The sequence below is a fragment of the Canis lupus genome, chromosome 23 (genome assembly GCF_048164855.1).
Source record: "Canis lupus baileyi chromosome 23, mCanLup2.hap1, whole genome shotgun sequence".
NCBI lineage: Eukaryota > Metazoa > Chordata > Mammalia > Carnivora > Canidae > Canis > Canis lupus.
Genome location: NC_132860.1, coordinates 30,230,282 through 30,251,549, shown reverse-complemented (window position 1 = coordinate 30,251,549; position 21,268 = coordinate 30,230,282). Strand labels below are relative to the sequence as shown.

The following is a 21,268-nucleotide window of genomic DNA, read 5'->3' as shown; positions in this document are numbered from 1 at the left end:
AGGTGAGTTTTTATGTCTTGTCATTCTTGCTGAAAGTGGTGGTTGCTTTTCTATTTGTAGAGTTGCAGCTATTCTTTTCTTAGCTCTCTGGTTAAGTTTGCAGGTATTCAGAATGAATTGATAGCTATCTAGATGAATTCCTGGGTCTAGATGAAACTAAGGTCTCCTATTCCTCCACCACCTTTGAGTCTGTCCTTGAAATTAACCATTTTAAAGTGAACAGTTCATTAGCATTTAGTTCATTTACTTCTCGTTCCATACGATACATTTTTTCCCTCTGTTTGATGTTTTTATTTAAATTCTAGGTAGTTAACATATAGGGTAATATTGGTGTCAGGAGTAGAACTTAGTGTTTTTATTTAAATTCTAGGTAGTTAACATATAGGGTAATATTGGTGTCAGGAGTAGAACTTAGTGATCAGCACTTACATATAATACCTAGTGCTCATCACAAGTGTCCTCCATAATACCTATCAACTTCTTAGCTCATCCTCCACCCACCTCCCTCCATCAAGCCTCAGTTTGTTCTCTCTAGTTAAGAATCCCTGTGGTTTGCTTCCTCTTTTTTCCCCTTCCTCTATGTTTATCTGTTTTATTTCTTAAATTCCACGTATGAGTGAAGTCATATGGAATTTGTCTTTCTCTGACTAATGTATTTCACTTAGCATAATACACTCTAGCTCCGTATGTGTCACTGCAAATGGCAAGACTTCATTCTTTTTGGTGGCTAAATAATATTCCACTCTTCTTCTGTATCCATCTTACTTATCAGTTGATGGATATTTGGGCTCTCTCTGTAGTTTGGCTATTGTTGGTAATGCTGCTATAAACATTAGAGTACATGTACCCCTTTGAATCTGTATTTATGTATGCTTTGGTTGAATACTTAGTGGTGCAATTGCTGGGTCATAGGGTATTTTTATTTTTAACTTTTTGAGGAACCTCCAAACTGTTCTCTAGAGTGGCTGCAACAGATTGCATTCCCACCAACAGTATAAGAGGGTTCCCCTTTCTCCACATCCTTGCCAACACCTCTTGTTTCTTGTGTTGTTATTTTAGCCATTCTGACAGATTTGAGGTTGTATCTCATTTGGTTTGATTTGTATTTCCCTGATGAAGAATGATGTTGAACATCTTTTCATGTGTCAGTTAACCATCTGGATATCTTCTTTGGAAAATGTCTATTCATGTCTTCTGCCCATTTCTTAGCTGGGTTATTTATTTTGGGGGCTTTGAGTTTCATAAATTCTGTATAGATTTTGAGACTTACCCTTAATCAGATACGTCATTTGCCAATGCATTTTGATAGTAGAAATTTTTATTTTCCTTCTCTTCCTTGGTCAGTCTTGCTAGGAGTTAATGAATTTTATTAATCCTTTCAAAACCCCCAGTTTTGGCTTTGTTACCCTTTATCTGTTGCACATTTACTTTCCCATTTCATTGATTCCTGTTCTTTATTTTCTTTTACTTAAAGTTTAATTTGCTCTTCATTTTTTTGTTTGTAGAAACTTTATGTTTGAGTTTTAGATATGACAACAGGAGCAAAAACCTTTTTATGGAAGGCTGGAATTAGATATGGAGTTTTAAATGGCAATTCTATTAGTGGATAATTCCAAATTGAAAATACACACTGGGCCATCTGGATGGCTCAGTTGAGCATCTGACTCTTAATTTCGGCTTGGGTCACAATCTCAGTTTCATGAGATCAAGCCCTGCGTTGGGCTCCTTACTCAGCAGGGAGTATCCTTGAGATTCTCCCTCTCTCTCTGCCCCCTCCCCTCATTCATTCTTGTGGTCATTTGTGCTCTCTATCTAAAACAATCTTTTAAAAAATAATAGAATAAATAAATCTTTAAAATAAAACCCATAATGTATAATAATACTCTAAGAAAAACATACTTTAGTTTTTTAAATCTTAAAGTGTAGAATAGATGGTATATATCTGCTCTCATAATTTACTTTTCTCAAAACACTTCATTTTTTTAAAAAAGATTTTATTTATTTATTCATGAGAGACACAGAGAGATGCAGAGACATGGACAGAGGGAGAGCAGGTTCCATGCCGGAGTCTGACACGGGACTTGATCCCAGGCCTCCAGGATCAGGCCCTGGGCTGAAGGCGGCACTAAACTGCTGAGCCACCTGGGTTACCCAAAACACTTCATTTTTTATTGAGGTATAGTTGACACAATGTTACATTATTTTCAGGTGTACAACAACTCTGTGCTATGCTTACCACAAGTAAAGCTACCACCTGTCACCATATAAGGCTATTACAATACCATTGGCTTTATTCCCTATGCTGTACCTTTTATCCCTTTATGGACTTATTCATTCCGTAACTGGAAGCCTGTATTTCTTTTTTTTTTTTTTTAAGATTTTATTTATTCATGACAGACAGAGAGAGAGAGAGGCAGAGACACAGGCAGAGGGAGAAGCAGGCTCCATGCAGGGAGCCCAATGCGGGACTTGATCCTGGATCTCCAGGGATCACACCCCGGGCCGAAGGCAGCGCCAAACTGCTGGGCCACCGGGGCTGCCCTGGAAACCTGTATTTCCCACTCCCCTTTACCTATTTTGCCTATGCCCTCCAACCCCATTCCATCTGGCAACCAGCAGTTTGTTCTGTTTGTGGATCTGTTACTATGTGGTTGGTTTGTTGGTTATTCATTTACTTTGTCTTTAAGATTCCACATTTAATTGAAATCATATAGAATTTGTCTTTTTTGTCTAACTTAAGTTAGCATAATATTTTCTAGGTCCATCTATATTATGGCAAATGGCAAGAGCTCTTTCTTTTTATGGTTGAGTAATATTTCATTGTATATAAATATACCACATCTTCATTCATCTTTTGGTGGACATTTGGGCTGCTTCTATATCTTGGCTTATTGTAAATAAAGCTGCAATAAACATAGAGGTATGTATAATTTACATTTCCACCAAAAATGTATAAGGGTTCCTTTTTCTCCACATCCTCATCGGCTCTTGTTACTTCTTGCCTTATTGATACTAGCTAGCCATTCTGACAGGTGTAAGGTGATGTCTCATTGTGATTTTGATTTGCATTTCTCTAATGAAGAGTGAGATTGAACATCTTTTCATGTGTCTTGTGGCCATCTGTATGTCTTCTCTGGAAATACATCTGTTCAGATCCTCTGCCAATTTTTAAAATCAGATTTTTTTATATTGTTGAGTAATATAAGATACTTATATGTTTTTTATATTAAGCCTTTATTGGATGTATCATTTACAAATATCCTCTTCCATTCAGTTGGTATTGGTTGCCTTTTCATTTTGTTGATAGTTTCCTTTGCTATGCAAAAGCTCTTCATTTCAATGCAGTCCCAATAGTTTATTTTTACTTTTATTTCTCTTCCCCTATGTCTAGAGACATATCTAGAAAAATGTTTCTGAGGCCTAATGCCTATGTTTTCTTCTAAGAGTTTTATGGTTTCAGGTCTCACATGTAGGTCTTTAATTCTTTTTGAGTTTATTTTTGTGTATGGTGTAAGAAAGTGGTTCACTTTAATTCTTTTACATGTAGCTGTCCAATTTCCTAGCACCATTTATTGAAGTAATTGTCTTTTCCCCATTCTTGCTTCTTTTGTCCTAAATTGACTGGATGCACATGGGTTTATTTCTGAGCTCTCTGTTCTGTTTTATTGATCTATGTGTCTATGTTTTGTCTGTACCATACTCTTGATTATTACGGCTTTGTAGTATATTATGAAATCTGAGATTGTGGTATCTCCAGCTTTGTTGTTCTTACTTAAGATTGCTTTGGCTATTTGGGGTGTTTTGAGGTCACGTACAAATTTTAGGAATATTCTAGTTCTGTGAAAAATACTCTTGGTATTTTGATAGGGATTGTTTGAATCTGTAGATTACTTTGGGTAGTATGGACATTCTAACAATATTAATTCTTTAAATCCAAGAGCATAGAATTCTTTCCATTTCTTTGTGTCATCTTCAATTTCTTTTACCAATTGTTTTGTAGTTTTAGAGTACAGATTGTTCACCTCCTTGATTAAATTTATTTCTAAGTATTTTATTTTTTTTGAATAATTGTAAATGGGATTGTTTTCTTAATTTCTCTCTATACTGTTTCATTATTAGTATAGAGAAACACAACAGATTTCTGTGTATTAATTTTATATCCTGCCAGTTGACTGAATTAATTTATCAGTTCTAATAGTTTTTTGGTGGACTCCTTAGGGTTTTCTATATATAGTATGTAATCTGGAGATTTTGACGGTTTTACTTCTTCCTTATGAATTTTAATGCCTTTTATTCCTTTTTCTTATCTGATTACTGAAATAGGATGTCCAGTATTGTGTTAATTAAGTAAAAGTGGTAAGAGTAAACATCCTTGTCTTGTTCCTGATCTTAAAGGAATAGCTCTCAGTTTTTGATGACCTTAATATGATGTTAGCTCTGAGTTTTTCGTATTTGGCCCTTATAATATTAGAGTATGTTCTCTCTAAACCTACTTTGTTGAAAGTTTTTATCGTGAACAGACATATTTTTCAGATGCTTTTACTGCACCTTTTGAGATATCATGTGTTTTTTATCCTTCTTCTTGTTAATGTGGTATATCTCATGGTTGATTTGCTAATATTGGACTACTCTTGTGTCCCTGTAATAAATCTGACTTCATTGTGGTGAATAATTTTTTCACTGTATTGTTGAATTTGGTTTGCTAATATTTTGTTGAAGGTTTTTACATCTATGTGCATCAGAGATATTGGCCTGTAGTTCTCTTTTATTGTAGTGTCCTTATCAGGATTTGTTATCAGGGTAATCCTGGCTTCATGAGTGAATTTGGAAGTTTTCCTTCCTCTTTTATTTTATTTTTTGGAAAAATTTGGGATTAATAGTATTAACACTTATTTAAATATTTGGTAGACTTCAACCATGAAGCCTTCTGGTTCTGTACTTTTGTTTGGAAGTTTTCTGATTACTGATACAATTTCATTACTGGTGATTGGTATGTTCAGATTTTCTATTTCTTCCTGATTTTTTGTATGTTTCTTGGAATTTATCCATTTCTTCTAGGTTGTCCAATTTGTTGGAATATAATTCTTTATTATATTCTCTTATAATTCTTTGTATTTCTGTGATATTAGCTATTTCTCTTCCTTTATTTCCAATTTTGTTAATTCTTTTTTTTTTTTTTTTTGATAAGTCTGGCTAAAGGTTTTTCACCTGTGTTGATCTTTCAAAAAAAAAAAAAAACAAAAAAAAAAAAACAAAACAAAACAAAAAAAACCAGCTCCTGGCTTTATTGATTGGTTCTATTGTTTTTTTAGTTTGTATTTCATTTATTTCTGCCCTGATATCTATTCTTTCCTTCCTTCTATTGGTTTGGGGTTTTGTTTGTTCTTCTTTTTCTAACTCCTTTAGATATAAGATTAGGTTTTATATTTGAGGTTTTTCTTGTTTCTTGAGGTAGGCCTTTATTGCTATAAACTTCCCTCTTTGAACTGCTTTTGCTTTGTCCCAAAGATTGTAGATCATTGTGCTTTCCTTTTCATTTGTGTTTATTTAAATTTTATTTCCTCTTTGATTTCTTCATTGACCCATTGGTTGTTTAGTAGCATGTTGTTTAGCCTCCGTGTGTTTGTGGTTTTTCCAATTTTTTTTTGTAATTGATGTGTAGTTTCATGCTACACATCAATGGTTAGAAAAGATATGTGGTATAATTTCAATCTATTTAAATTTATTGATACTTGTTTTGCAGCCGAACATGATCTGTCCTGGAGAATGTTCCCTGTGCAATTGAAAAGAATATGTATTCTGCTGTTTTGGTTGGAATGTTCTGTGTATATCTGTTAGGTCTAGTGTATCATTCAAAGCCATTGTTCCTGAGGATCCCTGGGTAGCTCAGTGGTTTAGCGCCTGCCTTTGGCCCAGGGCATGATCCTAGAGTCCTGGGATCAAGCCCCACATCAAGCTCCACATCGGGCACCCTGCATGGAGCCTGCTTCTCCCCTCTGCCTATGTGTCTGTCTCTCTTTGTGTCTCTCATTAATAAATAAATAAAATCTTTAAAACAAACAAACAAACAAAGCCATTGTTCCTTTGTTGATTTTCTATCTGGGTGATCTACGCATTGATTTTTAAGAAGAGTATTAAAATCCCCTATTATTATTGTATTACTGTCAATTTCTCCCTTTAGAACTGTTAATATTTGCCATATATATATATATATATATATATATATATATATATATGCTCCACTGTTGGATGTGTAAATATTTATAACTGTTATATCCTCTTGTTGAATTAATTTCTTTATTATCATGTAGTACAGTTCTTTGTTTCTTCTTATAATTTGTGTTTTAAAGTCCATTTTGTCTGATATAAGTGTTGCTACCCTGGCCTTTTAATTTTTTTTTCACTTCTATTTGCATGGAACAAGTTTTTCCATCCATTCACTTTCAGTCTGTATGTGTTTTCAGGCCTGAAGTGAATCTCCTGTAGGCATCATAAGATTTGGTCTTGTCTTTTTTAGCCATTCTGTCACCTTATGTATTTTGATTAGATTATTTAGTCCATTTACATTTAAAGTAATTACTGATATATATGTAGTTATTGCCATCTTATTGTTTGTTTTATGGTTATTTTTGTAGTTCTTCTCTGTTCCTTTTTTCTTCCTTTGCTCTCTTCCCTGTACTTTGATGGCTTTCTTTTGTGATACGTTAGATTATTTTCTCTCTCTAATTTTTGTGTATCTATCACAGGTTTTTTTTATTTGTGTTTATCATTGAGTTTATATATAAACACGTAGCTGTCTACATTAAGTTTATGGTGACTTAAGTTTGAACACATTCTAAAAAGCACTAATTTTTACTTCCCCTCCCCATTTTATCCATATGATGTCATGTTTTATATCTTTTTATTTTGTGTATATTTAATATACAAAATTTTTATAGATATGATTCATTTTACTACTCTTGTTATTTAACCTCTATTACTGTCTTTATAAGTGATTAATCTATGAGCTTTAATTTATGGTTGCTTTTACCTGTGAACTTTTTCCCTTTCATAATTTTCTTCTAATTATAGCCTTTTCTTTTTACTTAAAAAAATTCTCCTTAACCTTTATCATAAATCTGGATTAGTGGTAATGAACTCCTTCAACTTTTTTATATCTGAGAAACACTTTGTTTCTCTTTGTCATTATTTTTTGCTATTTTTCTTTTTTTTCTTTTTTTTTTTTCTTTTTAAAGTAGGCTCCATGCTCAGTGTGGGGCTTAAACTAACGACCTGGAGATTGAAAGTCACTTGCTTTACTGACTGAGCCAGCCAGGCACTCTGCCATTTTACTTTACATGCTTTGGTGTGGACCTCCTTGGGTTTATCTTTTTAAGACTTTCTGTGCTACCTGGACCTGGATGTGTTTCCTTCCCTAGATTAGGGAAGTTTTCGGTTATCTTTTCTTTATATAATTTTTCTGCTTTCTCTTTTTCTTTTCCTTCTGGGATCCCTGTAATGTAAATGTTGTTACACTTGATGTCACTGACTTCCCTTAACCTAGTTTTATTTATTTATTTTATTCTTTTTTCTTTTTGCTGTTCAGCTTGGTTGATTTCCATTACCCTGTCTTCCAGATTGCTGACCCCTTCTTTGGCCTCTAATCTGCTAGTATATTTTTTATTTTGGTTATTGGATTCTTCAGCTCTGACTGGTTATTTTCTGTAGTTTCTATCTTTTTGTTGAAGTTCTCAATAAGTTCTCCACTCTTTTCTCACGTTTATGGAGTATCTCTGTGAATATTACTTGGAATTCTTTATCAGGCATATTGCTTATCTCCATTTCTTTTAGCTCTTTTACTGTGATTTTGACTTTTTGTTTCCTATGGGACATGTTACTCTGTCTTTTCATTTCTTCTCTCTGTGTTCATTTCTATGTATTAGGTTTAGCAGTTATATCTGCTGGTCTTGAATATGGTGGCCTTTTGTAGTCCTATACTGCCTTCTGGCACAATCCCCTCTGGTTACCAGAACCAGGTGCTCTGGGAGTGTCCCCTGTGTTGGCTGCATGCACCCTCCTATTGTAGCTGAACTGTGATTGCCTTCAACCCGGCTGGCTGTGATGACCTGCTTTGCTTGCTGTGGATACACTAGGCAGGGTTTGGTCTCCACATTATTGAGAGATCTACCTGCAGCAGCCACTGGCTTGTTGGTGTATGGGGCCTAGCTGTCTGCAGTTAGCCTCTCTGCCACAGCTGTAGGCATACCAAAAGGCAGTGCTTGCTCCCTGTTCTAAGAGGCCTAGCTGCAAGGACTATGGGCACCCTGGTGTGTGTGTGTGGGGGGTTATTTTTCCACTTCCCCAGAGCAGGAGTCACTTTGGAGTGGACTGGTCCAGCTGGGGCAGACTTCAGAGTGTGGTGGGCAGCAGCCACTTTGGAGGGACTCTTGCATCTGAGTTGGATGAGGTAGTTCTGCAGGGGAACACCATGGCAGGACATGTGGTACTACTAGCAAGATAGATAGTGTTAGCGCTGGCTGTCTAGGCTGGGGAAGTGAAAGGCAAATGCTGTCTGCCAGTACTTTTGTTCCCTGAGAAATTTCCTGTAGATTCTTGCTCCTCCTATACATATTCTAAGAAGGGTCAATGAATCTCCTTCACATATGCTTTACAAACTGCTGCTTTTGTGCTGTTTTTTAGTCTAATTATTTGGTATGCTGGTTCTTTATGCTCAGAGACTCAGTTTCCTGTCACTCCCAGATCTCCCAGAATTAAGTCTCATGGATTCTTAAAGCTCACAGAGTTAAACCCTGCTGATTATTAAAGTTCTTGGAGTTAAGCCCTGCCAATTTTCAAAGCCAGACATTATCTTCCAGTGTGGGTCCCCCTGCCAGGGATGCCTGTGGTGGAGTCTGATACTCTTGCTTCTCTGTGCTTGTGATATGCCTCCCGTTTGTAGTTAGTCACAGCAGGAATTTGGTTCTAAGAAAAGTCTCTGTCCCTCCCTACCATTTTTACCATTTTCAGTGTGGCCTTCTCTCTATGCTTAGCTATGGCAGATGTGTTTTGCCAGTCTTCAGGTCATTTACAGTTAGTCACATAGAATGTTGCTGTTATCTCTGTGTGTCCCTGGGACAAGATGAGTTCGAGATCTTCCTACTCTCATCTTTCTGAAACAAGTAGTAATTCTATTTTTAATATTTTTGAAGAACTGTCATGCTGTTTTCCATAGCAGCTGAACTAGCATTGCACAAAAGTTCCAGTTTTCCATATTCTCCATATCATTATTTTCTGTTTTTTTGATGTAGCCATCCTAATGGTTTGGTATTAGTTCTTTAAATGTTTGGTGAAATTCACCAGTGAAATCATTGGGTCTAGGACTTTCTTTGTTGGGATATTTTTAGTGATGATTCAGTCTCCTTACTCATTATAGATCCATTCACATCTTCTAATTCTTCATGATTCAGTCTTGGTAGGTTCTGTGTTCTTAGGAATTTGTCCATTTTATCTAGGTTATCAAATTTGTTGATGTACATCTGTTCATAGTACTGAAAGTTCATAGTACTTTCTTATCATTCTTTTAATCTCTATAAAATTGGTAGTAATGTCCTTTCACTTCTGATTTCTGTAATTTGAGTCTTTTTTTTTCTTATTAGTCCATTAAGCTAAAGGTTTATTAATTTTGTTGATTTTATTCAAGGAATTAACTTTTGATTTCATTGATTTTCCCTATAGGTCTTCTTTTCTCTAATTTATGTATGCTGTCATCTTTATTGTATTCTTTCTTTTGCTATGTTGGGTCAATTTACTCTCTAGGTCCTTGAGATATAAAAATAGGTCGTTGATTTGAGATTTTTCTTGTTTTTGTTAAAAGATTTTATTTATTTATTTGAGAGAGAGAGCCTGAATGGTGGGGAGGGACATAGGGAAAGGGAGAAACAGACCCCCTCACTCAGCAGGGAGCCCAATGTAGAACTTGATCCTAGGACCACAAGATCATGACCTAAGCTGAAGGTAGCTGCTGAAGCAACTGAGCCACCCAGGCACTCTGAGATTTTTCTTGTTTTTTAAATATAAGCAAATTTAGCTATAAATTTCCCCTTTAGCACCACTTTTGCTGCATCCCATGAATTTTCCCATGTTGTGATTTTGTTTCCATTAATCTCTAAGTATTTTCTAATTTCCCTTGTTGATTGTTTAAAAGTATGTGGTTTAATTTTTCACAAATATGTGAATTTTTCAGTTTTATGTTACTGACTTCTAGCTTCATCCTCATGTGGTTAGAAGATACTTTGTATGATAACTATCTTTTAAAATGTATTGTGACTTTATCTGTGACCTAACATATTGGTCTATCCTGTAAAATGTCCTGTGTGCCCTCAAGAATAATGTTTGTATGCTGTTATTGTTAAGTATTCTGTATATGTCTGTTAGATATAGTTAGTTTCTTGTGTTGATTAAGTCATCCATTTCCTTACTTATCTTTGATCTGGTTGTTCTATCCATTGTTAATAGAGTATTGACGTATCAAACTATTACTATACATCTGTCTGTTTCTCCCTTCAATTCCATCAAGTTTTGCTGTACACATTTTCTTGGTCTGTCATTAGGTGCATAAATGTTTATAATTGTTATATTTTCTTGCCATATTGAACCATTTATTAATGTATGTGTCTTTCCTTGCCTCTTGTTACCATTTTTGATATAAGTCTATTTTGTCTGATATCTGTATAGCCACCTCTGCTGATTTGGGTTACTATTTGTACAGAATATCTTTTTTCCATTCTTCATTTGTAATCTGTCTGTCTTTGAATCTAAAATGAGTTTCTTGAAGAGAGCATATAGTTGGGTCATTCTGCCAATGTCTGTTGTAGAGTTTAATCCATTTACATTTTTTTTAAGATTTTTATTTATTTATTCATGAGAGACACACAGAGAGAGAGAGAGGCAGAGACACAGGCAGAGGGAGAAGCAGGCTCCACAAAGGGAGCCCGACATCTCCGGTCTCCAGGATTACACCTTGGGCCGAAGGCTGCGCTAAACTGCCAAGCCCAAATCCATTTACATTTAAAATAACTACTGAGAAGAAGGGACTTAGGTCATTTTGTGACTTGGGTCATTTCTGTAAATATTTATTTTGTATCTGTCATCTCTTACTGTTATTTCTATAATGCCTTTATAACTTTTTTGTCCCTTATTTCCTGTAGTATTGTTTTATGTATATGTGTTTAGTTGATTTTTTTGTAGTGAAATGTTTAAATCCTTTTCTTATTTCTTTTTGGATATATTCCATACCTATTTTCTTTGTGGTTACCATGGAAATTATATTTAACATCCTAGGGGATCCCTTGGTGGCTCAGCGGTTTGGCACCTGCCTTTTGCCCGGGGCGTGATGCTGGAGTCCCGGGATCGGGCCCGTGTCGGGCTCCCTGCATGGAGCCTGCTTCTCCCTCTGCCTGTGTCTCTGCCTCTCTTTCTCTCTCTCTATCATGAATAAATAAATAAAATCTAAAAAAAAATCCTAAATCCATAAGATTCTAATATGAATTTATACCAGCTTAATTTTAGTAACATACAAAAACTCTGCTTCTTTACAATTTCTTTCCTACCTCATCTGGTTGTTGATATCAGAAAATTACATCTTTGTATGTGGTGTACTCCAGAACGTAAGCTAGTAATTCTTTTAAACTCATTAGTCTCTTAATTTACATAGGAAACTATGTGTGGAATTATAAACCGAAATTACAGGGATACTGTCTTGCAGACTAATTGTTTTTTCTTTAGATATATTAGTCTTTCAAATTATTCTTACAATAATACTAACTTTTATGGTTGCCCATTTATTTTTATTGAGATCTTTCTCCATACAGCTGTGAATTACTCTCTAGTACTCAATCCTTTCACCTTGCAGGACTCCTTTGGGCTTCTCTTAAAGGGCAGGTTTAGTGGCCATGAACTCCCTCAGTTTATCTGGGAATGCCTTAATTTTCCCCTTCACTATTCAAGGACAGCTTTTTGGTTTGTTTGTTTGTTTGTTTGCGATAGTAGTCTTGGTTTTTGTGTGTGTGTGTGTGTGTGTGTTTTAAAGATTTATTTATTTATTTATTTATTTATTTATTTATTTATTTATTTATTATAGACACACACACAGAGAGAGAGAGAGAGAGAAAGGCAGAGACACAGAAGGAGGGAGAAGCAAGCTCCGTGCCGGGAGCCTGACATGGGACTCGATCCCGGGACTCCAGGATCGCGCCCTGGGCCAAAGGCAGGCGCCAAACTGCTGAGCCACCCACGGATCCCCAGTAGTCTTGGTTTATATATTTTTTTTCTCTTAACATTTGGAATATGTGGGCCCATTGCTTCCTGGACTCTAAAGTTGCTGATGTGAAATCTGGGGATAACTTCATTGAGGGTTCCTTGGATCTGACAAGTTGCTTTTGTTTTAGTGCTTTCAGGATTCTTTCTTTGTCTTTGCCTTTTGAAAATTTGATTATAGTGTGTCTCACTGTGTGTCTCTTTGAGTTCATCATATTTGTAGTTCTTTGAATGTTATAAATACTAGTCCCTTGTTGGAACTGTGTTTTGCAAATATTTTGTCCTAGTCTATGGCTAGTCTGTAGTATCCTCTTAAGGGGGTCTTCCACAGAGCAAAAGTTTTTTAATTTTTTTTTTTTAATTCTTCCCAAGGCTCAAGTCTTTTGTTTTGTTTTTTAAGATTTTTATTTATTTATTTATTTGAGGGGTTGGGTAGAGCACAGAGGGAGAGTGAGAGGAAGAAGCAGACTCCCCACCAAGCAGGGAGCCCAATGTGAGGGCTCAATTCCAGGACCCCAGGATCATGACCTGAGCCAAAAGCAAATGCTTAACCAACCGAGTCATCCAGGCACCCCCAAAAAGTTTTTAATTTTGATGAAGCCTAGCATATCAGTTTTCCCTTTTATGAGTCATGTTTTTAGCTCAAGTCTAAGAGCTCTTTGTCTAACCCTTAGATCTCAAAAATTTTCTTTCATAGTATTTCCCTGAAAGTGAGTTTTACATATCTTATATATTTTATGTAGTTTTATATATTTAAGTCTGTGTGGTATATCTCAAGGTACTTGTTTTTTTGTGGGTTTTTTTTTTTTTTTTTTTTTTTTTTTTTTGGTCTCTGCCTGTCCAATTGTTCTGTCACCATTTGTTGGAAAAACTGTCCTTATTCCATTGAATTGCTTCTGCACCTTTGTAAAAAAAAAAAAAAAAAAAAAAAAAAATCATTTAGGCATATTTGTGTGGGTTTGTTTCTGGGTTTTAAATTATGTTCCATTAAAAATAAATAAATAAATAAATAAATTATATTCCATTGAACTGTGTGCTTCTCTCTTCTCTAATATTACATGTTCTTGATTACTGTAGCTTGATTACTAATAAACCTTAATATTAGGTAGACTGACCCCCTTTCACTTTATTCTCCTTTTTCAGGATTGATTTATTTTGGGGCTGTGTCTTTCCATATAATTTTGTTTTATTTTTAAATATTTATTTAAAGAGCATGATCGGGGGGTGGGAGGAGTGCAGGGGAGGGGCAGAGAGATAGGGAACAGCAGACTCCTTGCTGAGCAGGGAGCCTGACTCGGGGCTCAAACCCAGGACCCTGGAATCATGACCTGAGCCGGAGGCAAAAACTTAACCAGCTGAGCCACCCAGGTGCCTCTCCATATAATTTTAGAATCAATTGACCTGGTTGTACAAAACACTGGGATTTTGATAGGAGTTGCATTAAGACTATGGATCAGTTTCAAAATTAACTGATCTTTTTAAAGATGATAATTAACATCTTTATAGCATTGAGTCTTCCAGTCTATGAACACATTGTCTATTTTTAAAAAAATATTCTTTGATTACTTTCATCAGTACTTTGTAGTTTTCAGCTTATAGATTTTGCACTTGTTTTGTTGAGTTTATACCACAGTATTTTATTTTCTTTGTTAATTGTTAACGATATTGTGTTTTTGATAGTTTCTATGTATTCATTAGTAATATATGTAAATGTGATTGATTTTTGTGTATTGGTTTCAAAAGTATAAGTAGCTTTTACTACTATTTCCTTATTCCTATTTTTTTATTTATCTGTGGGTAATTTGTAGAATTATCTTAGAGATAATTCTAACATACTGGATAATTGCAAACACTCCTGCAAAGGCAGTGCTATATAGTTTATAGTTATACATTGAGCCTAACAATTTGCCAGGTTAGAGTATGATAGAGCTGGAATTCAAACCCAAGCTTGTACAGAGCTGTTTAAAAAATTTTTTGAAGGCATTTACATGATGTATTTTGTAAGAAATTTATTTTTTATTTTTTATTTTTTGTAAGAAATTTAATTCCTGAAAATGACAACTTGACTAGACTTGCTAAGGATTTCAATACTTATTTTCTTCTTTTCTCTATAGAGAATGTACAAGTGTCTGCTGATATGTTGTGCATTGGGAAACGTTTGGTTTCATTGTCCCTACTCAGTGCTTGTAAATAAATTTTATATTTGAAATTTAAGTATTTACCAGATTGGTATTCATTTATTCATTCCTTCATTTATCATTTATGAGGGCAGGTATTATGCTAGGTACTAGATATGCAGAGATGAATAATACACAGTCTCTACTTTTAATTTGATTATAGTCAAATAAAGAAGACTAATAAGAAAGCAGATAAATTTAGTAGAGGGTGTTAAGTGCTCTGATGAAAGTATGTGTAGTTGCTACACAATAGTGTCCTGGAGCTGGTTCATGTCAGCACATGGGAGTCATTTATTAAATATTCAGAAGCTTTGCAGATCTGTTTGACCAGTGGTAGCTTAAAATTGGCTAAGGTAGAAGTATTTACACCATAGAAATTGGCAAATGCTACAAATAGTGCTTTGTCTTTTTTTCCTACTTTCTTTTTTTTTCCTCCTCAGGACATCTACTTTACTAACATATCATGTTGGTTAGGTATTAAATCCAGTCCTTTACCTCATTGCAACATAAACCCGTTCTGCATTATCATAAGTTGTCACAGGACCAGCTGCTTCTAGTGATTTAAGCAGCGGCCTCTTCCAAACCTGGTGGTTTGTTACCCTTTTAGATGAGGAAAGTGAGATTAAGTCTAAATTCCCTGTGGATTCTGTTTTTATTCCAGAGATTATAAAGCAGCTAACATCACAATCAATTTATACATCGTCAATGAACCTTGGCTCTACTCACTGGCCTGGTGCTCCAGGATTCATTCAGTGACCACAGACAACATTCAGATCCTGAGGCAGATAAATCACCCTTACTTCTTCATGGTGAGCTGGTTGTCCAGATTGTTCTTTTCAAGTCTGGTATAGTAGGAATGAAAGTCCTTTATCCCACCCCTACATTGTCCACTGTGCAGACCCCCTGGGGAGCTACTTAATAGCAGAGACCTCTGTGATATTGGAAATAAGGCATTCTTTTCCCTTCTCTCACCCACATCCTTCTGTGATTTGCAGAGAGAAATTAATATTGTTATAATAACTGCCATTTATTGAGTCTTCACAATATGTTTTTCATGCACTATGTAATTTGACCCTCTCAGTTACACATTCTTATTATCCCCATGAAGAAAGTGAAATTTGAAGATATTAAGATTCTTGGACATAGTCATATGATGCCACATTCAGAATGAGGTTTGACTCCAGAGTTTTGTTACGGTAGCCCCACCTTCCTAGACGCATGGCAATGATGACAATGACCTGGGTTGTGTGGAGAAAACCAAGTATATTTGACTCCAAAGTGAAAACTGTGTGTCCTGAACAAAATGCTTTTGAAAAGAAGAGTCAGTCTCAGGGCCTGAGCTCAGTGTGAAGTGTGATTGAGATTCTCCCTCTCCTTCTGCTCCTCCCCCAACTTGCATCCTCTCTCTCAAAATAGGTAAATAAAATTTTTAAAAAGGAAAAGAGAGAGCTAGTGTCCAGCCACCTAACTTGATTGCCCTCCTATCCCTGATACTGCTTATTGTCAAAGGTTTAGGGACCTGAACACTTGGGTTATAATCACAGCTAAACTCCTATAATTTGTTATCTGTGGAAGCAGCCCTGGATAACCAGTTAACTGCTACCAAGCTCTTATCTGTTAAAGTAGCTTGACTGAGCTGGACACAATAGTGTACAACAGAAATGAGCTTAATTTCTCTTCATTGTTTAAACTGCTCTGTGAGTTAGCCTTTCCCTGCTCCTGAATGAAATCCTACTCAGGTCCCATAACTTTTCTAGTCACTTTTAGGTAATTTTAAAATTTCACTTCCTAGTCACCAAAGAGCCTCAATTCAGAGAAGTGTCTAGTTGAGAGTAAAAACCCAAACTCCAAGCTGTCTTAAAAAGGTATGCAGTTAAGCAGAGAAGCCCAAATGAGAAGCATAAATTTCAGTTGCCTTCACCATCCCTCTGGGCATCACTAGCCCTTGTTTAGAGTCAGGACCAGGGCGTCACTAGCCCTTGCTTAGGGTCAGGACCAGGAGAAAAAGAATCAGGGTCAGGACACAGTCTCATAGAGCCAGTACTACATTGAGGTCTGGTGGCAGTGTAAAATTACTGATACCTTTGTTCTCAGTGGCTTGGGTAACTTTCTGGGGATGACCTTGAAGAAAACCTTGAATGGCAGGTCCCTTGGCTAGGTGAAGCCTTTCTATTTGTCTGTCCTCATATAATTTTCCTTTCCTTCCCTGATATTTTTATAACATTTTGTTTTTAAAAATTGATTACAAAGTAAGCCTGTTCATTATATGAAATTCAGTCATTATAAAAATACATAAATCTGAAAGCAACATACCACTCCATAATCCTGTCCCCTAAATCAGTAATGTATCAGAGTTGTCCCTTTGTATATATTAAATGAAGCTTTATTAAATCTTTTTATTTTAATACTTGGATTGATACTATTTGAATTGACAATAAATTCATGTGATTCAAAATTCAAAGAGTACAAAAGGATATAAAGTTTAAAAAGAAACTTTTTTCTATATGTGGCTTTGGCTTTTTTAAAGACTCCAATGTCACTTTGTTCAGGAAAGTGGGACCAGTATCACCTGAGTTTTCTCAAACAGCTCACACTCTGGAGTTAGAATATGCAGTTTTAAGTCTTGGCACTACCACACTTGGAAACATTAGTTAGCTTGTCTGTGCCTCTTTTTGTTTATTAGGAAATTGAGGATAATGATAGTACAACAGAATTACTTTTAATCCATCACGATCTACTCTGATCATTGGTCTGTTAATTGAAGAGGTTAAAGTGGGGAATTATAAATGTATGTGTGTGTGTGCATGTGTGTATTTACAGTCTGTCAGCTTTTACTACTTAAAAAAAAAAACACCTCAAGTGTAGTTCCTTAAGACAAATATTTATTTGTCACATTTTTTGTTATGGCTAAGTGGTCCTCTGGTCTGAGCCAGCTTGGTGTAGGAGTAGGATGAGTGCATCCATATGTCTCATGTCTTACCTGGAATGCCTGGGATCTTTCTTCATGTGATCACTCATCCTCAAGGAGGCCAGCTTGAGCATGTTCAACTGGTGGCTGTGGGTTCCCAGCAATAAGAAAGGTCAAGCCCCAGTGCACATACAGTTTTTAAGGCTTTCCTGGTGTGTAGTCTGTGAGCCAAAGACAATTACATGGCCAAGTCCAGAATCAAGGTAGGGTAGGGGAGAAATAGACTTCATTTATTGATGGAGAGGAACAGCAAAGTCACACTATATACATTCCTACATTTTGGGTGAAATATTGTCGTTTTTGTAAATGATCTGTCACATACATACCTCATACATTTTAATTTAGAATATTCGTTTACTTTGTAACACAAAGTTTTTGAGGTTACTTCAGTGGGTGGAATTCTATATTACATTTGCTTATTTAAACACCCAAATGAACCAGCTATGATTTCTAAGTTTTGTTTCCTTAAAGCAGAACAAGAACATAAAATCACTGAAAGAAGCTGCCTGAATGAGGGATTCACCCAGATTTTCATAATGCTCTTATCCCAATCTCTTAACAGTGTTTCACTCATACTTCATTCCGTTGTAGTTTAATAACCTGTTCTGTCTTCACTGAGATTTTCAAAGCATTGGCTTAGTTTTCTTGAAAATGGCATATCACTTAGATTTATAGAGTTGAGTAACATTTAATTACACTGCACAGTTATAATAAGTACACTGTTCTAAGCCATTTAGGGAGGAAGAATGACTGATTCTTAGTAAATGGACAGCTCACCTGATGGGAAACCTGGAGTAGACCAAGCTATTAGTCACTCTTTCCCAGAGGGGATTAAGAGCCTGGGTTTAGGGGTGCCTGGGTGGCTCAGTCAGTTAAGCATCTGCCTTTGGCTCAGGTCATGATCCCCGCCAGGGTCCTGGGATTGAGCCCTGCCCAATGGGTTCCCTGCCCAAGGGAGTCTGCTTCTCTCTGCCCTTCGGCCCCTCTCCCTGCTCATTCTCTCTCTCTCTCTCTCTCTCTCAAGTAAATAAATACATGTCTTTTTTTTTAAGGGTTTTAGTGGAAATTATTTAAGGACTTCTACTATACATGCTTAGTGGGCTGTTGTGAGGATGATATGTGAAAACACCCTTAAAGTGCTTCAAATGCTTCCTTAGCTCTTGTGGCTGCTCATTAATTATTAATTGTTGTCATCATGACTGTTATTGTTGTTATTATTGTTATTATGGTTATTATTCAGTTCACAGAACGACCTTAGGATAGGGTGAGGAAAGGTTCAAGAAAAAGTAAAAAGTGTCACCCTCAGGGGCATCATCAAGTAAAATTGGTCAGGGAGCAATGAGGTGAAAAGGGAGGATCAAATCAAGTAATTATAAAACTCAAATTAAGAGGACCAGGAGATGGAGCTCTGGGAAATGGGTGATTCAGGCAAAGAGCATGGAGAAGGCAATCTGTTAGTTAAGGAGGAGTTATAATTTCAACATGCTTATTTGAAGCATGATGATTTTTTAAAAGATTTTATTTATTTATTCATGAAAGACAGAGAGAGAAGCAGGCTCTCTGCAAGGTGTCCAATGCAGGACTTGACCCTGGATCCTGGAATCACGCCCTGAGCCGAAGGCAGATGCTCAGCCACTGAGCCACCCAGGTGTCCGTGAAGCATGATGATTTAGAAGAAAAATTCCTGGATGCTGGTTCACAGACTAGTTGCTTCAGCATTACCAGGGAAGCTTATTCAAAATGCAGAAATTCTAATTCCTGAGGGATTTAGTGAGACCTGTGACCTTGTATTACTAAAAGCTGCCCAGGTAGATTTGGATGTCCAGCCAGGTTTGGGAAGCCATACTATGGAAACATGGAGCAGTGGAACTCAAGAAACTTGGGCTATAGTCTAGGGCCCAGATTAGCCTTGCTATGTGACTTCTCTGGGACTCGTCTGTCTTTGAGGGTTAAGGGGAATGAAGGTTATGAAGTGTTCTGTCCCTTGTAGAGTCCCCTGCACATATAAGGGGTGATTGTTAGGTTATGAGCAGGTACACACTGTGTTTGAGACCACATCAGAGTTCTTCCATCTGCTTTGCCTGCCCCGTCTCCCCCTGCTCTTCCCTCAGCCCTGGCAGGAGAGCAAAGGACTTGGCTTTTGTGAGCTAAAAATCCCTTCCAACTGTAGTCTTTTAAAATTGTTTTGTTTTCTGTTTTGCAGACACCAGGTTACTATATGTTCATGTGGCTTTTCATGGATAGTATTTCTGCGGTTCTCATTGTTACCATATTTTATTTTCATTGGTAAGCCTATATTTGTAATTTTAAATGAATATTTCCCAAGATTAAAGTGTAAGTGGTTCTTATGGAAAGTTCAGAAAAAATGCTTAGACTCTTCCTGTAATCCCACATGGCAAACTCTCAGGAAGACAGGGTTTAAAATCTCATTACTTCTCATGCTGCTTGTACCTCCTCACGTCCTTTCTATTCAACACAGAACAATATTCTAAGAATAAGGACTCTCACTTAAGCCTAGTCAAATCCTGTTACTACAGATTCATTGTGGACCAGTTGTAAAAGGACAAAGCTTGAAGGTTGTACAGAACAAGTGCCTCATCTTCCTGCTTCCATGAAACAAAGCAAGTTCACAAACTGGGAAGCCTGGGCTTTAGTCCTGGCTTTGTCTTTTAGTAGCTGGGGGACCCTGGAAAATCACCGCCTCTTTCTAGGCTATGGGCTTATTATTTGTCCAAAAAGATGACATTTAGAATCCTGCAAGGCAGATGTTATGGATTGCAGGATTCAAGGTGGGAAAGGGAACACCCAGGTAGAAGAATTTTAGGTAGAGGAGACCATAGTTGTTTAGGCCTCATCACACCCATCATTTCATCATTTGTGAGTTATTCTTTAAAAAGGAAAATATAAACCCTGTACTTAAGTGAGAATTTGACTGGATGGTGTTTCTTTTCTGACCACTGCCTTGGATTATTGTCTTTTTTTGGAAGAGATCTATGAGGCTCATGGATAGTCTCTTTCCTTCCAGGTGGAGAGAGAGGAAAAAAGAAATGTTCGATAATGCCAGCATTTACACAGGTAAAGTCAGAGGTCTACCCTGATCCTATCTCTTCATCCCTACCCACTGCCTCCAGGACATGGAGCCTGCTTTTCATGCTTCTGAGAAGAGCTGAGGGAGTCTGGGGAAAATCAGGGAGAAGTTGAGAATTGTCAGCTGGAGAGTCCTTGACATAGGCTTCATTTTGGACTTTCTCAAATGTTGGCAGTGAGACCTCTTGAAGATTTTGAGCATGGGTGTTTATTTGTTCACTTGTTCATATCTTAATTCATCACACAGTTAGTTATTGAGTACCCTCTTTGTGCCAGGCACTCTAAGAAAGACTGAAAATAATTGAAAGCTATCATGCAGGGTGGCCCAAGAGAGAGGGGGCCTGGCCCCCAAAGAGCAGCAAGGAAGGAGGCAAAAGTAGACAGTTGATGCCATTGAGCTAGGCACCAAGGTCCAGCTACCAAAGTAGCTGTCATGCCCAGTAGAGCTCTATGGGGTGATGTATGTTGGAGGGTGGAGGGAGAAAACTGCAGAGATCCTGAAAGACTTTACTAGAGTCTAGGCTCTGCACATAAGCAATGAAGAGATGGCAAATGAGCTTCTTCAAGGGAGCAATATGTTTAGAATTCTGTGTATAACAGAGTAACATTATTTAGCAGAGTAACTCAGGGGCTGAGGAAGTGAGATAGGCCCAGTAAAGGGAAGGAGAGCTGGATTTTATTTTTCAGGAGGCTGTGGGGATAATCACACGGTGAGTGACTAGTTGGGAAGCCTGTGCAATGT

At 36.7% G+C, this 21,268-nt stretch overlaps 1 protein-coding gene across 19 annotated transcripts in view; it reads left to right on the top strand.

Annotated features, from left to right (window-relative positions):
• Positions 1–21,268, top strand: part of GDPD4 (glycerophosphodiester phosphodiesterase domain containing 4) — a 119,910-nt gene that overhangs the window by 67,190 nt on the left and 31,452 nt on the right. For 15 of the 19 annotated variants that reach the window (XR_012015717.1, XR_012015716.1, XR_012015714.1 and 12 more), the window contains 3 exons: positions 15,133–15,280; positions 19,643–19,725; positions 20,465–20,514. Coding sequence is in view for 6 of the 19 variants with exons in the window: in XM_072794749.1 (XP_072650850.1) it covers positions 15,133–15,280; positions 19,643–19,725; positions 20,465–20,514 (281 nt within the window). In the remaining 13 variants the exon portion in view is untranslated. The remainder of the gene's footprint in view (positions 1–15,132; positions 15,281–19,642; positions 19,726–20,464; positions 20,515–21,268) is intronic. The other 4 variants (XM_072794753.1, XM_072794751.1, XM_072794754.1 and 1 more) reach the window with 2 other exon arrangements.